The sequence below is a fragment of the Agelaius phoeniceus genome, chromosome 8, assembly GCF_051311805.1.
Source record: "Agelaius phoeniceus isolate bAgePho1 chromosome 8, bAgePho1.hap1, whole genome shotgun sequence".
Classification (NCBI taxonomy): Eukaryota; Metazoa; Chordata; class Aves; order Passeriformes; family Icteridae; genus Agelaius; species Agelaius phoeniceus.
The window spans coordinates 31820448-31838251 of NC_135272.1; the positions used below are offsets into that span (position 1 = coordinate 31820448).

General features: G+C 38.4%; 1 protein-coding gene across 1 annotated transcript in view; it reads right to left on the reverse strand.

The window, feature by feature from the left end:
* The window catches only part of FAF1 (Fas associated factor 1), a 147438-nt gene that overhangs the window by 104777 nt on the left and 24857 nt on the right, over window positions 1–17804 (reverse strand). The window contains exons 3-6 of the mRNA XM_054638072.2: window positions 10694–10740; window positions 7656–7864; window positions 4509–4600; window positions 4075–4163 (exon numbers count right to left, since the gene is read on the reverse strand). Of these exons, the coding sequence (XP_054494047.2) occupies window positions 4075–4163; window positions 4509–4600; window positions 7656–7864; window positions 10694–10740 (437 nt within the window). The remainder of the gene's footprint in view (window positions 1–4074; window positions 4164–4508; window positions 4601–7655; window positions 7865–10693; window positions 10741–17804) is intronic.

The following is a 17804-nucleotide window of genomic DNA, read 5'->3' on the forward strand; positions in this document are numbered from 1 at the left end:
ATCCAGCTCCATGGCCAGACTCCCAAGCTCACACTTTTCATCTTCCCTCTTGCATTCTCCTAAAGCTATTTCCTCAACTGAGTATTCTCAGCCTTCAAGAAGCATCCAAGGCAACAAAGGGAAGGAATTGCTGAGGAAGGGATTAGTCTAATCTGACAAAGCTGGTGCAAGGGATCTACCCCATGGATGCTGAATGATGGACATTCTTTGGCATCTTTCCTTTCAGGATTGCTTTCCAAGGGAAATCGTGTTCTTCTCCACCCGCCTGGTAAATTCTGCTCCCACCTGGTAACTTTTGAACATAGCCACTGGTTTTAAGGAGGTCTCAGAGTGTTAGAAAGGTCTCAAATACTAGGTGTAAATCAACAGCCAGGAGGAGGAAGGGGACCCAAATTACCACCCACCTCAACAAAAGGCTGCATTAAAAGTGCAATATTTTATATTCATCCAGTGACCCCTGGCCAGTGATGTCAGAACTACCCACAGGACATGATTTCTCCTTTCCTTTGGTACTACCTGACTGTGAGCTGGAGAGCAGATGCAGGACAGGCTGATACTCTGTGCAAGGGGAAAAATATTACACAAATGCTACAAAATATTACACAGATCCTACAAAATACACAACTGGAGGCAGCATCAGAGGTAGGTGAGATGATGGGAAGTATGGAAGGAGAAGGCTGATTTACTGCAGCTGCTGGGATGAGGCAGGAATTCACTAGAAATCAGATTTCATTATGTCCACAGCTCACAGAACACATGGTTATTGTTCTGGATATGGTGCATGGATAAGTATGGCTTTGCCAGCTGAAATTGTGGTAGCAGGGTGGAACAATACATGTGGTATTTGACATTTAAATTTAATCTTTCCACCTCAATTTACTAGCATGCAGTAGTAATTCACTGGGTTTCTATTACCTGTAAAAACTTTAGGTAGGCCACTGATGAACAAAGATACCCCAGGAGATTTTTGTTTGTTTAAAAGGCAGGATCACTTTGCCATTACATTTAGATGCTGGTATTCAGTCAGTTCTGGGTTAAGCCCATTCAGTCTGTCACAATAAACTTCAATGCCTTCATACCAATATGTTGGAATAGGATGTTTCAGACACTGTTCTGTCTCACTATAAAGAACAGACAAAAACTGGATCTTACACAGCTGAGGCCAGACTGTTCCTTTTAAGAAGGGCATATAGATAAAATATCACATACTGGAATCTCAGGCTTTTCAAATATCACTTTCTGGAGATATTCAAACCACGACTATTTATCTCTAGTTCAAAACAGAAGGCATTTGAAGAAAACAACAGATGAACTCCCAGAGCAAGAGGCAAAGTTCCTCAACATCCATTAATAATAGATGTGAGCATGACGCTTTCAAAAATTGTGGGTAACAAACTAATCTGAATAATAACTGACCTAACAGTAGGCAGTAAACAGTGTAACTGGGTTTGGTACATTGCTTCAATTAGATGTGTTTTGATCTGCATTGATGCTTTAATTGGAGGCAAGCCTCCCCTTTCATCTAGAATTTATGACTTCAGGAAGATGATCTAGCCTTCAAATTATCCGTGTTTAAATAGCCACTAATTAGACACCATTTGCTGTCCCAAAGCTACCAACTTTTATCTTAAAAATATCCAGAACTAATCTCCACTATGAAACAAATATAAACTATAAAAGGTAACAACTACTTTGATTTTACTGTCAAGTAAAGTTCTTTAAAACCATTAATCCAATAAAAAAGGCTAAGAACTGTTTTTAAACAGTTTGTTGTTATATACTTTACTGCAGTTGCAATAAACAACTCTCTTCAGACTCCAATTTTCTCTCCAGAATTAGAACATGCAAACTACAATATACAGCAATACCTGGGTAGAAAATTTTGGAATTGGAAATGGAACAATTAGCAGCTGTAGTGTCTTTTCACTGTTCTTCAAATATCTGCCAAGGTACAATGGCTTATTTTCCTCACACACAAATACAGCTCCTGTTTCCACATACAGTTCTTGTACACCACCCTCTGTTCCAGTGCTACTCTTCCCTCTCTTAATGCTCCTTTTCTTATAATTATTACTTTTATAATTCATAGCAGCATTCTTAATTCCTCCACAGACTACACGCTGATGTGCACAAGTACCTTTCAGTAATATACAAAGTACTTTCAGTCCTTAGGAAGGCAGCTACAAATTTCTATTGACTCTCCAAGAATTCCTCTCACCAGCAGAATATTCTCCTATCACCTACAAGGGCAGAAAGCCAACTCCCTCTCCGGACCAGCTGAAATCCGTGCATTTTTCCCCATTCCAAAGGCATCCCTGAGCTCGCCGCTCCGGAGCAGCTCCCTTGGCAGGCTCAATTCCCTCGCACCCTCTAGCGGCTACCGAGGAAAATTCCCATTTTCCTGGGAAACATCACATACAGGGCTGCCTTCGGGAAAGGGAAACACACAGAAGAAAATTGCTAATTACGTTAAAAGAGTGTTTACCATAGAACATCATTTCATTTTCAAACCTTCGCAATATTCCCTGACAGCAGAAAGAGACCTGGGGGTGCTTCTGGCCAGGGGCTGAACACGAGCCAGGGGTGGCCAGGTGGCCAGGAGGGCCAGTGCCACCTGGATTTTATTTTAGCAGGAGGGCCAGTGGCACCTGGATTTCAGCAGGAGGGCCAGTGACACCTGGATTTCAGCAGGAGGGCCAGTGGCACCTGGATTTTATTTTAGCAGGAAGGCCAGTGGCACCTGGATTTTAGCAGGAGGGCCAGTGACACTTGGATTTCAGCAGGAGGGCCAGTGGCACCTGGATTTTAGCAGGAAGGCCAATGGCACCTGGATTTTATTTTAGCAGGAAGGCCAGTGGCACCTGGATTTTAGCAGGAGGGCCAGTGGCACCTGGATTTTATTTTAGCAGGAGGGCCAGTGACACTTGGATTTCAGCAGGAGGGCCAGTGGCACCTGGATTTCAGCAGGTATGGTGCAGGACCAGGGCAGGGACTGTCCCCTGTGCTGCTGAGGCCTCACCTCGGGCGCTGTGCCCAGCTCTGGGCCCCTCAGCTCTGGAAGGACACGGAGGGGCTGGAGCAGGGCCAGAGACGGGAATGGAGCTGGGGAGGAAAGTCCTGAGGTGACTGAGGGAGCCCAGGGTGCTCAGCCTGGAGAAAGCCTTCAGCTCAGAGGTGACCTTCTCACTCTCCAAACTCCTCAAAAAAATGAGTCTGTCTCCACTGCCATGTCCCAGGTGGAAGGATGAGAGGAAACGGCCTTAAATTGCACCACAGCAAGTTCAGATTAGGTATTAGAAAAACATCTTTCCCTGAAAGAGTGGTTAAGCACAGGATTAAGTTGCTCAGGGATGTGGTGAAGTCAGGAAGTGTTCAAGAGATGCCTGGATGTGGCACCTGGGATATGTTTAGAGGTGGCTATGGTGGGTTGAACTAGATAATCTTGAAAGTCTCTTGCAGCTTTGATGATTCTGTGACATATCAACACTCACTGCTTACTTCTTGAGTGTTCAAATCAGTAATAAAATATACTCTTCTCAAGTCAAGGAAATAAATTCTAATTAATTATTAATCAATAACTAATTCATTTATATTAATTATTCATCTACACACATCTTAAATGTACAAGATAAAATAATGTAACAAACATTTCATAAAGAAAGCTTTCATCAGATGGGAATGATTTATACAGATTTATAAGATACATTAAATGGACCAACATAAAGCAGCAACTTATGCAAGGCCAGCTCTCATTTTCACAGGGACTAGATTTCTGTTGAAGTCATCACATCTGTGAGATGTAAAATTCTGTATGTACCTAAGAAGTTTATGTACCCCACCAAACTTTTAAAAACCCCAACAAGCTTCTTTTCATCCCAACAGCCAATAGTGTAGTCAAAACATTTTGTATTTACTGACAGCAGATTCCTACAAATACACATGTGGCTTCATAAAAAAACACAAAAAGAAAACCCACACAAAAACAAAACAGACAAAGAAAAAACCAAAAAAAAAAAAATCCCAAAAAAACCAACCCAAACCCATACAAATAGAATTTATGGCCAAAAGACTTACCCAGAATGACTTGAAGAAGGAGGAGGCAGGTCAGGTGTTAGAACATAAAGACTATTATTTTTTGGCAAGTGTAGACTTTTTAAAACAGTCTGAGGGGAGAAAAATAAATATAAAACATTCACCAATTCTGACTCTTTTTCTTTTTTTTTGATCATAGGTATGTATTTACAGTATCAGCAAATATTTTGTTTCAAGATACAATTCTTGTTACTTTAAAACATCATTTTTGTAGGTGGGTCACATTCTACACAAACCAAAGACCAACTGATTTGTCCTGATTTTATTTTGCAATGTTTTAGATTAAGAGTTCTTTGTGTGCCACCCAAGACATCTGACACTGTTTGAAACTAACAATTCTTGCATTGTAATCCCCACCCACAGATGCTCAGTTTGAAACTGAATTCAGTTAACTGAAAACACAGTTGAAAACTTACACTATCATCTACATCTCCAGTCTTCCACCCTTTTAACAGCATTTTAGATGCAGGAATCTGAAGTTCATTTTCTAGAATATGTTTGATATCCCCTAGAGAGAAAAACAAAGAAAATATATAAAATACACACATTTACTGCTTTATTTCAAACAGCAGTGAGTTGAACTTAGAAAACAAGAGCAAGGAAAAATTTACTAAGAGAAGGATTTTCAGTCCAGTTACCCTTGTAACATACTCTTCAAACAGTAAAGGACAAATGAAGTTTAAAAAAATAATCACAAAGCTTGAATGATTGGAGAATCACACAAGGATTTGATGATTTGGACATATATACTGATAATTCTATATTCCATATTTATTAGACACACAACTGTGTGCTATCTGGAGCACCAGACTTAAAGAGGGTGCATATTTCTGATACCAAATTTCATTAGCATTAGTCCAGACCTAAGGAACTGGAATGTTCATGCCACTGACTGCTCTGACAGCTTTTCCAATGTTTTGTACATGTTGATGCTCTTCTGCCCCTGTAGTTATTACAGTCACAAAGTAACTCAGGCTGGAAGGTACCTCTGGAGCTCATGTGACTCAAGCCTAACTCAAAGGTCTAATTAAACTAGTTTAGTCAATGACTTGTGCAACTGGCTCTAGAACATGTCAGGATGGAAGTCTGACAACTTTTCTGGCCAACCAGTTTCAGTCTTCACCACTCTCACAATACAAAAAAAAAAAATCCTTTTATTTAATGTGAATTTTTGATGTGTCTCATGCACCTCCAAGACAAGCTTGGCTCCATCTTCTCCAGCAGGCAGCTGCAGACAGAGGTCAGCTCTGAACTTTTCCCTTTCCTCCCCAGGCTGGACAAATCCCCTTCTCCCTCCTCCAGTTAGCCCAGAGCTCCAGAGCCCTGACCAGATTTATTGCAGGATGTCATCATCTTTCTTCTTGTGAGCACCTCCAAACCCCACACAGTGCTCCAGATGCAGTCTGGCAAGAGCTGGATAGAGGGAAATAATGATTTCCTGAGATCCACCTGCTACACTCTTGCCAACAAAGCCTGGGACATGGCAAGTCTTCTTCACTGCAAGAGTTCATGGCTGAAGCACCCAAGATCCCTTTTCTTAAATTGTTTTCTAGCCCATCAGCCTTCAGCCAGGTATCAGGTGGGGATAACATGGAGTTATCCTATGCCAGATACAGGACTTCAACTTTATTTTCTTGGAACTCCAGGAGGCTCCTGTCAGCCCATTTCTCCAGGCTGTCCAGGAGCCACTAAACAGCAGCCCTGCCCTCCAGAATATCAGCACCTTCTCTGAGCAGATTAAGATTTATTTTGATCAGTTTTTTATCTTAACATTATGGATCGAAAAATACAACAGCAGAGTACATCAAAGGCCTTACTAAAGCCACAGTGACACTCTCTCCCCTTGTCAACTGAGCCAGTCATCAAATTGTAAAAGGCAAATAATGCTGACTGATTAGGTACAATTTGCCTTTAGTAAATCCATGCTGGGTGTTCCAAATCCCCTTCTTTTCTCTCCCATGCTCAAAAAGTGCTTCCAGAAATATTTACTTCATAATCTTCCCACAGACCAAGCTCAGCACTCACCACTGAACACAGGTTCACATTTGCCTTAGCCATTCTTCTCCTGATGATGTACTTACAGAAACCCCTCTAACCCCTCAGTGGTTTCACCTTCAGCTGAGATTTGGTCTTCCAAAACTCCAAACCTTCACCTCTCTGTGCTCCTGCTGGGCAGCCCTTCACTACTTTCCAGCTCTGGCTACTTTGTTTTTGAATTTAGTTCAGCCAGAAATGCTTTTTTCTTCTGTGCTGGCCTTCTGACATGCTTGCTTCTCTTGCATGTTGGAGGGAACTGCTCCTGTGCTTTGAAGAGGTTGTCCTTGAAGATCAACCAGCTCTCTTGGGCTCCTCTGCCCTCCTGGGCACCTCTCAAAAGCAAGCAGATCCCCATAAAAGCAAAAACTATTATTCCCTCAAGTCCACAGCTGAAGTTCTAAAATTGGCCTTGTTCACTTCTCCAAGGGCTTTAAACACAAGGCTGCCCTCCATCTTTATATCCCAAAATACAGAAGTTTACACAAACTGCCTTCTGCCCTACAGCTTTCAGGTAAAAGCCAACTATTAAGAAGTCAATAAGAAAAGAAAAATCAAAGCAGCACAGCTGAAAAATTCCGAGCTGATGAGATTTTGATGTCCAATTTCCATGGGCGTAACTGAGCACAAAGGAAAAGAGAGAACACCCATCGATAATTCAAACCGATCACCGCTAGGTGGCGCCACCCAACACCAAATCCATTGCTGAAAGGACAAGTCAGGATCAAAAGTTTCAAAATTTCCAAATTTCATCCCAGACAAAAGGCTGCAGCACGGAAAATTGCTTTCATCAACTATTCCTTCACGTATCTCCTTATTTGCATCTGTATAAGCTCTTCTGTAAAAATAAAATATGAAAATACTTTTCTTCCTTAGCAGAAGTAAATTAATTCCCAATTTGGGGAATGTAAAAAATAACATGCTCTGAAACACTAGCATACTTCTAAAATACTGCTTCAAAATGCATCATTTTTAGGGAAAGACAATAAAACTGACAGAATTAATCTTAATTTGAACGAAAGAGTCAAATAAAAATTGAACTATGAAGAATGCAATGATGTTCCTCACACCAGGAAGAATTCCTCTAATCTTGTCACTAATCTTGTGCAGGAAGAGATGCCATACAGATTCAAAGAGGAAATGCCAAGATCATCCACTTATTAATAGCTTGCATCTACAGTAATCCTATCCCAAATTACATTTTCATGCCTCAACTTAATTATTAATCCTCATTTTGTTTCTGAAGCAAGTTAATAAGAAAACTAGATTTCAAAATAAATATTTGGTAGATCACTAACCTTTACCATGGATTAGTGAAATTTTGCTTTTTTAAAGCTGTAAAGAGATTTGAGAATGGTTAGTAGCTGTGGAGGCTGCATTTTTGGGGGGATCTTTCTTTTTTTTTTTCTTTTTGGGAGATTTTGTTCTGCTTTGCTTTAGGACTTGGATTCTTGGGGTTGAATCTTCTTCATTTGTTTTTTTAACAGTTTCACGACAGCAGCTTTCATTTCATTTTTACAAATCCTTACCAACTGTGGAGCTGTCTTCAAGTACTACATCCACATTTCTGTCTCTGTACTCAACCCTGAAGTCCAGCATTCGAGGTTGTCTTTCCACTATTTGTCTAGATGGCACTACATGGCGAAATGCTGAGGAGGAGGAAGGAGCTGAGGAAGCTGCAGCAGAGTGGCTGCTGGGGCCGTACGCTGGTCCATGCAAAGTCTCTACACCGTACTCACTGAAACACAGGCAAATGAGATGATGTCAACAGAACAGCTTGGCATGTCTAGCCAGAAGTTAAGAAAATAAAATGACAGTATTATTCACTTACTACAGTCCAGCACACACCTCTTGAATCATTGCTGTTGGATCTGAGAAAAATGCTTATTAAAAATGAAAAAATAAATTCTGTATTAGCAATTTTAACCTTTCAGGGCTCAGGAGCGCCATAGAAGATCAGCATTGGTGACAAACAAATATTTTAAATCCACTATGTACCTAATACCAGAATTATCTTGAGGAGAGGAATTGTTTCTTGCTCCAGGAGTGTTGTGGCCATATAAAAATTGGCACCATGGCAACGACCAGCTTTCTACATCATTGGGCTAGTATCCAGTGGAAATGAGAATAAGAAATACAGCTCAAAATTCTGCACACAGATAGGTATTTTCTCACACCAAACTAGTGAAAAAACAAGTCAGATACGAAAATAGATACACATTTAAGGTAAATAAATTAAGATAATGAAGCATGTGTTTAAAAAGAAAACACCTAGAAGTACAACAGCAATGCAATGCTGAATTCTAGCTTGCCTTCAAGTTCAAATTTCTCCAAGGCTCCTGGAGATTCATATAAGGATGTCTCCATACCTGACTCAAGGATACCCACAGCATTACAGGTCAGAATAAACTGGAAAACCCTCACTACCCATAAGCACTTCATCTTCCTCAGTGAGCCTCTCCACAGGAAGCACATAACTGGGATTGGAAACAAGTGTAATAAAACATGACATTTCAGGAATTTTACTCCATGCAAAAAAAAAAACCCCAAAAAAAACCTATGATGTACAGAAATCAAATTTGGAAGGCAAGAAACTTCATCAGGTAAGCCTGGGGTGTTGCCTTTCAGATGTTCTTACCAGGAAGATGCTGGGCAGTTACAGAATCTCATGGTGGATTTCAGAAATGCTGCATCATAACTTGTCTCATTTCCATTCCTTATCAGAACTTATCTGAAAAATGCCTTCTGCTCTCTAAGATACCATGAGATTCTCAGTGGAAATGCTTCCTAGAGCAGGTCAAATCTGTCATTTAGAGGAGGTCTGAACTTTAGAAAGTGCAAATGTGGATGGCATGCATGTCACAGAAGTGCAACAGTACTCAGCTATTGCAAATCCCATCATTGTGCCTTTCACATTTGAAACAGAAAAACATGTTATGCTTGTAAAACAAGGGGCTCCTTCACTTCTCACATCAGCATGCTCAGAAGGATGAATGCCCAGCTACAAAGACCCACACTCTCAGACCTATGGCTCAAAAGTCAAAGGCCCACGTCAGAGCTCTAAGGAGCACAGGAAACAGCCTAATTTTCAGTATTTAAAAAAGTAGAAATACCAAGTGATATGTTATTTTCTTCAGCCTGGTGGACAAATATGAATTAAGTACAATTAAGTAACAATTCTGTTAGTAGACCCAAGAAGCAATGAATATCCCAGTTCTCAGGACTGGATTACAAAACAAGCAACTGAATTATACAACAAAGTGTACTTTTTTCTCTTCAATAAATTAACTTGCTTCAAGTCCAGTTGCATTAATTCTATTTGATTCCACCACAAAAGGCATCCTACATATCTGACCAACAACCTCTAATAGAACATAAAAAGCCCCACATCAGTAAAATAAGCCTTATCTGAAAACCACTGAAAAGCAGGTTTCTAAATCTTCTGAGCTTCCCTTTAAACCACTTCCACTGCAAGAATACAAAACAAGACCAAAACAAAGGAACAAAAATACCCATTTGAAACACATTTGACTATCTAGTAATTTCTAAAAATTATTAAATTACTGTGAAAGAAAATGTAAATTAAATCACCTTGTGATTGAAGACAGGCATTAACTACTCTAACTATTCCCCAGCTTCTTTTACCCAATCAAACTTTCTGGGATTTTGGATAGAAATGCCTGGAGGTCACAACTTATATGCAGAAAGAGAGCTCCACAATCAAGACCTGATCTCACATGGACTAAACAGGCCTTACAGTAAATATATGTTTAGTAACTTTACTGGGCAGATTTAGTTTTATCCTAAATCAAAACCTGACTCTGTTGAATTAGGAAGTACTGACAGGGATGTCAAACACCTGTATATGATATTATGTATCATATTTCATTTCATGGAAATTTTTTAAATAGTACATTAAGTATTTTTCTGAACAAATTTTTAAACACTGTTTTACTGCCTCTCTCAGGTAGCTTAATTCCTGATCTGCTGTTTTCAATTGCCTCATCAGCACTTAAAAGATCAAATTTCAGTGAGTTCAAGATATCCAAGCATCAGTGTGTAAGCCAAAATTTAATTCAGAAGCTGAAAGAAAATCAGTAAAACTACTTTTAGAAGGGAACAACCTTACTTTACTTTATCTATCACAGTTTCTCCTGCCTGTAATTCAATTTAAAAAAAACAAAAAACAAGTACAAATGGTTTTGGCCAGAAATAGGGAAGCATGGAATATCAATACCTTTATAAATGCATAAGGAAAAAGAAACACTTAGCCAGAAGCATACCAAAACACAGTCTTTGTAAAGAGACAACCCTGCAAAGAATGACCCTACCACCAGTGAAAATAAAATAAAAGTTAACTATTTTGAACAGATGTTTGAGCTAGTCCTCTATCAGTATGGGAAAAACTGAATGTTAAATCAGCTTTGCCAGGAATAGAATTTGTGGCTCCAGAAACAGCTTTAAAAGGAGAATTATGTCATCTTCTTAGGATTCAGGAAGGAAAAAAAAAAGTAACTGTTACCCAGCATCATCCCCTGCATGTACTACTCCAGTCCTCTGTGCTTACCTTTGTAGAATGCCATTTTCTTGTGGTATAACACCATTTATAGCTGCCTGAAAAGAGAAAACAAATTTTGAGTCAAGCATGCAGAACAAAAATACATCAGAACTTTTATAATATGTTTTGAAGAGTGATTAGTTTGCTTCAAAACATGCCCTAAAATGCTCCCTATTCAGTGAATATTCTTGGTGAGCAATATTATCATTATGGGATCTACATAAAATAAAAACCATACCCATGTGAACCATAATACATAAATACATAAAATAAAAACCTGACCCATGTGAACCATACCTACTTCTAACATCCATCCTCATACATCAGATACACCTGACCTGCTGGCCAGAACAGTGGGTGAGTGAGTGTCTGGTGCCCAGAGAAGAAGGGGACACTGATGTTTAGCAGTTCACAGATTCCCTGGGACTCCAGGAGGACAAAGTCAAACCCTGTGACTGAGCTATTGACAGTCATCACCTATCAACACCATTTGTACAAACTGACATTAAAAAAATGTAGCTTAAGTAAGTGCTTAATAAACACAAAAATAGATGCAATCAAGATTTAAATGCTATGGTTTCTGTTTCTCTGAATAGATAAATATGACTTTTTAAAAATTTCTATTAATAGTTAAGGCTACATGAAGTCATAATGTTTTATTGCTGAACTCAGCTAAGTTACTGTGATACTGCAATAAGATTCATCCTGCATTTAGAAACAAATATTACATTAATAATTATTTAAAAAGCAGAGAAGAAAAAGGTCAGAGGTACCCATAAGCTACAGCAACAACCCATGAGGCTGTATCAAATTACAGCGAAAACAAAGTTCCCCACCAGATCAGGTTTTAAATCAGTTTATCCACTGTGCATGGTAATAATCAGTGGTTTCTTTCTAACAACGTGTCTAATTTATCATCCTTGTGGTTTTTGCAGTCATACACAGCTCTTGATGGTGTTCATCTAATAAACCTCCAGGAAAGAGTAGGAGGTTTTGGTTTATTTGGGTTTTTCTGGATTGGCTTCTCCCTCCCATACTCTTCAGCAATATACATTTAATTCATGTCAGTCAACAGATAAAGTTGGCTGAGAGACAAAATTATCCTTTATTTTGCATCTGTAAGATACAGAGAGCAAACACAGGGTCTGTACCATAAAACCTACACTAATAATGATCTGCTGGTGCAACAAAATTCTCTTTACTTGGGGAAAAGAAGCTGCTTCAGCTGTGAAGAAATACAGCAATGTGGAATTTTCACACTTCTGTCAAAACTCTGTCTCAGAGGATTAAATCAGCTCAAACTTCTTCTGAGCCTAGTTAGAGGGGTTAAATACAATAGAGGCTTCAAGCTATTTTCTTTTAAACTGAATAACTCACTTGTTCATATATGCCCAGTTTTGTAAACTTGATGACATTTAAGGGGCACAGGAATAAGAAAAAACAGCAGAAGCATTATGTGCTTTTTTGATGGAAAGACCTCTATTAACCACACTGTAAAACTGAAGAGTCCAGACACTGTTTGTTAAGCAAGATGGAAGACTAAAATAATGTAGACAGCAAATGGTAGCAGTGCACATGTACATACTGCATAAATATTAAATATCCATGTTCTAACAAGACAGCTATAAGTAGACCCTGCAGAGAAAAAAAGAAAAAGGAACAACCATCTGCTTTAGAATTTCATTGGGAGAAGGTTGTGACTATAAAAAAAAAATTAAAACAAGAACACGTTACTAAGGCAAGATCTGCTCCAGGCTGTTCCTCCCCAGTGTCAGCCCCCTTTGAAAGAGGCTCACATCTCTGTGGTTATGCAAACATTTCAAGATATTCCATTTTTTTTGTCTCTCCAAACAGGGATCTTTGATCACCAAAACCACCCTGTGTGGCTAATCTATAGTCATGAAAAATGTGTGCTACTCTCAAAACAATTTTAATAACCAGTGCATTAAATCTATTTATGGGTTATTGATATAAAGAAGCCATGTCTGGATCAGAAAGCTCTTTCAGCTCCCAATAACCTGCTGCTGAGAGTGATGCCAGGGGAGCAGCACTCTGTGCTCTCACACTGCTGGATCCAGGGTACCACAGCTTGCTAATGCTATCACTATTTAAACAGTGAAGTTCACCTTAAATGGAAAATTACAGGGACTTCAGAAGATTTTTCCCAAAGCCAAGAATCCTAGGTGTGTCTCAGCACTATCCATACACTAATTCTGCCATAACACTGTCCCATCCTGAAACAGAATAATTTCTGTTTTGATGACAACCTTCAAACAATACCAGGCCCCCAGTTTATTTCATTAAATTATAAATTGAATGTGGCTCTTCTTGATTTATACATTTTGTTTAGGGATATCAATCATATAGCCAGGAATTGGAACAGCTTATTTAAAAATTCATTAAGTACTGCATAACCTGACCTAATTGGACCTACTTTGGGCCAGAAAGACATCAAGAAACAACTCCCAGTCTCAAGCACCTGTGACTCCACCATCTAATAGCACAGTTTATCTTGATAAAAATACTGTGAATCCTGGGGTTTTTTAAACAAAAAGGATGTCAAGAATGTGACAACACTGGACTGATAAGTGCCCGTTGAAAGGTTCAAAGTAACAATATTTTTGGTGGGTTTTTTTCAGCAGCACACTTCCAAGTTACAGTATTGAAATATATTCAATCCAACTTTTTGTTTCCCAAAACCATAGGGAACAATAAAGCATCAGGGTTAATGAAATGTTACCAAATTCATTAACAGTTTGGGCAACATAAAAAATCCACTGCATTCTGAAATTATTTAGGTACCTGAAGAACACTGTGAAGCAGACTGAAATTTTAGAAAACTTTTCCTCAAGGGAATTATTAACTTCACCAGATTAGTCAGTTGTGATTAATTGTGACTATCTTTTATGACTACAAAACAGTGGTAGAAAGAAAACCAAGAACCACCATTCCTTAATTAACTATTGAAATTACATCAATGACTTTCTTCAAAATACACAATTTCCAGTGCTAACCATTTAAAAATAATGAAGCACATCTTAGAGTGACTCTCATCCCAGGGTCCCATGAATAATGTGGGGTTTTTGATAGCACAAATATTCATCTCACAAGCTGTAAATACTCAGTGGTTTTCACAAAGTTTGAAGATGGACTGGATTTACCAATCATATTATTTAAAAGCAGAAGTCTACAAACACTGATTGAATATTCAAATGAGGCAAGGGGTTCCTTCCTCTTCACGAACTACAGATGGGAGGCAGTTTTTAAATTTCCAGAATTTAAAAGGGATATTTAGATTATTAAGAGTTAAAGGCAGTGCCAAGCAAAAGAGCAGTTAAAGGCTTTGCACTGGGTGAGGAGGGAGCTTTTCCTCAGTGGCCACCTCGTGTTCCTCCCCTCTCCTTCCCAACCTCCACAGCACACCATGGTTTTGGCTGACAGATACAGACCCCTGAAAATCTCTCCTTTGCAAGCTCCACCCCAGTGAAGAATAAAAGGTTTCACAAAGCACAAAGCAAGATCAACTCTCCAAAGCAGGGCACCATAAAACACACCCATAAGCAGAAGGAGAAAGCAAGTTGGGGCAGCACAGTGCTGGAGGAACAATCCTTTCAGAGGAGGAGGCTGGAGAGATGTAAATAACCTGCACACCTGAGAGATGCACGAGTTTCACTGGGATAAATAACCAAACCAGCTCAACACAACCAGCACAAGCTGCTCCCAGAGAATTCCAAAAGCCTTACTGAGGTTTGACTGCACTCAGCCAGTGAGACCACTTGAGCCCACTTAGCAAAACCCTCGCAGAGCTTTACATTTGTTTAGGTAAAAACTGAGGAGGTTTCCATTAAACAAACACAGTACACAAATGAGACCTCCAGACAGGGTAATGGGAACTGTCACAGTAAATGATCCAAAACCCAAAGGTGTCCAACCAAATGGCATCAAGGGCTCCAGGAAGTCACAAGGAATTATAATGGAGTAACTTGCTCATGGGGCATTTTCTTCCAACCCCCCAATTTTCTGACATAGTCAGATTTACAGCATTAGTAAATTTGTCATGTATTCAACTTAAGGCAATAGCCTCATAAACCACATATTTAATTATTTCTGTGAAACTCAGTAAAAGCTTTTTTGATGAGAAGATTCATTTATTATGACTTCCAAAAATCTACAGTCTCCTCCAGATGCTACAAACTCAGATTTTATTTTCAGTTTAACACGTCTGGCAAGCTAAAAAACCAAAGTTCTGCATTTTGTCTCTTTACAATTCATTTTGCCTCTCCTTCCTATTATACACTTAGTATCTTCTCGATATAAAAATGATTTCTCTCACATCACAAATGCAGAAAGTTTACCCCATGCTGTTTTCTACATTAACAGAGACAAAGATAGGAAGAGGTGTTAGCCACTTGTAGGACAGAATTTAAAATTAGAACAAAAAAAACAGGCATTTTGTTGTTTCATACTCAAAACAAATAAAACCTTGTTTTAATCTTTGACTCTTTCAGCATTTAATCTTAGATTTATTTTTCTGATTATTTAAGTGAATATAATACCAAAACTTACATACAAACCCTCACTGCAGAGGGTGAGATGACACACAACACAAACACACTGTGGTTTTGAGTTCTGCAGAATAAAAAAACTCTAGCTGTTATATTTTGGAAATATTAGCCTGTATTCATCTGTGCTTGAGGATTTGCTGAATTTTAAGAAGTGTAACAAAATACACTAAAAAGCCCTCATTAAGAATTCATCATAAATTTTTAAATTTTTTTTTGTATTTTATTATATATTTCCACAGCAAAAAAGGGGTCATTATAACACTGTTTACAATTGTCAGTCCATTGCAAATCATTCCACTCCTAATTTGGGCTAAATGTGATATTCTCCCTGACATACAATACTCCTACTCTAATTTTCTGCTTTCACATCATAAACATCCTAAAGATTTAAAATCCATTTTTTATTTGATGTTCAAACAAAATAAATGGACAATATAATTCAAAATGCTTTCTACAATGGAGAGGACAGGTTTTTTTAAAAGAAAGGAAACAAACCCCAAAACTGAACAAATATTATCCAGACAGAGGAAAAACAAATAACTGAATGATAAAGGAAAACATTAGTGAGACAAAGTATCCATGAAAGGACTGAAAAAGCAAAAGTGAATTTCAAACTACTTCCAAACCATAAATCTAAGTGACAAAGGAACATATTTTTACATGCAACAGTAAAGCAAAACAGGAGAAGTGCAAAGATTTATTAGTTCCTTTTGAGCAAAGAAATACTTCTTAAAATGAAACTAACTCACAGGACTCTGCTGCATGCAAATATCCCAGTAATAACAGTAAATGTGTTGAAATCATGCTCCTCTAATAATTTTCTTTTTGCAAATACTGATTTGGGCTGATTTTCAACAGAATTGGTAATAATGGGTACTGCCAGGTACAGACACATCAAAACATTTGCTCTGACCCTCATACTGTGATTTTGGGAAACTGGATAAAAAGTAAGACCACTCACAGACTTCTCTTGCAATCAGTTTACAACAATAAAAAAGTAGAAAATTCCAGAATAAACAGCAGAAGTTTTAGTCAGTGGTGCTGACAAAATCATCCTGTAAGTATCAGTCAAACCCTGCAGTCGGTGTGGATTAATACAACAAAGGTTTACTGAAAGCAACTGTATTAATTAAGTCATGCAGATTGGACCCTGAGATTCCCAAGCAGAGCAATGAACCTTCTGAACAGCTTCATGCAACTACCAAACCTCACCTGTTCCAAGCAAGTCTGAGATGTGTATTTTAAACAAGAAATTCCATGAAACCTTCTGCAGAAATACCAATCACTTTAACCAGAAAAAGGCTTTTTACAAACAAGATCACCTTACTACACATTTACTTTGAAACCATTACTTTCAGAGGTTACAAAAATTGACTGCTATGAGTTGAAGTAATAAAAATTATTATTCTGTTTAGGTTTTTTAATTAATTCAGTAATATTTAAATAACAAAATTACTAATTGTGCCTCAGTAGTAGGAGAAGCAATCTCTACCTGTGTTATTTTTGGCAGGCTTTTCAAGGCAAAGGAATGAGTCAGCTTTTTCCTGTAGCTTATGTTATACTTGCTGGCATCTCCCCAGCTTTGCAAGTCTCCAAAGTATTTCCAAGTGCTAGACGTGAAGTTACACCCACAAAGTTTATACAGAATGACAACATTTGTCCCCATCGTGGTTAAAATTTAACAAAAACCGTAATTGAACTACAATGAAATGTCTTCTATGCATTCTGCTTTATTTCAGCTTGCTTTCTTTACAACAAATATACTTCATGAAAAGCTGCAAAACAATAGGATTGCTAATAAAGCAAAAAATTAACATTTCATCAAAAAATGCCACATGAATACATTCATACAGATGATTCACTTCATCAGCAAGAGAGCACGCGTTGAAATAGTTTACAATTAACACTCTAGATGTGGGTTTCCCATTTCTCCCTACATCTTTGGTGGCTTCAGCAAATTTTTTCCTGTCACTCCTACAACATGCCTAAATGCACTAGGAAGCCTTTCAGCAGTTAGATATACTTCTAAAATTCAGAGGGAAGGAAAACCCACTACATTTTGAAGAGTTCCTTATATCTATGTTGTCACTGCCTAATTCCCCAAACAAAGTGCAACGGAAATAAAAAATTCATAACTGAATGTATTTCCCCAGCATAGTGAAAGTAAAGAACCTGTACAGATTCCTAAGAAGCTTAAGGATCAGCAGGTACCTGAGCTGACTCTAGCTCAGCAGGAATAAAGGAAAACAATCTACTCTCAACAACCCACTCAAAACTCATTCACATAGAAAGGGAAAGTAGCCCATGAGGTGCCTCTGCTTTGACACACACACGAGTACCTTGGTCTTAGTCATGAATGTCACAGCTTTGACATTAATGCTGCTTCTATAAGAAAGGAATGCTTATGCTTAATACCAAAACATATTTTATTACTCCTTAAAACATTAATAGATAGAAAGTAGGAGAGTCAGATAAATCAAAGGCTATGCCTTGATATGAATATTGGAAAATGTTCTGAACTCCCATATTTTTACCCCTCTCCTAGTAATTTTATG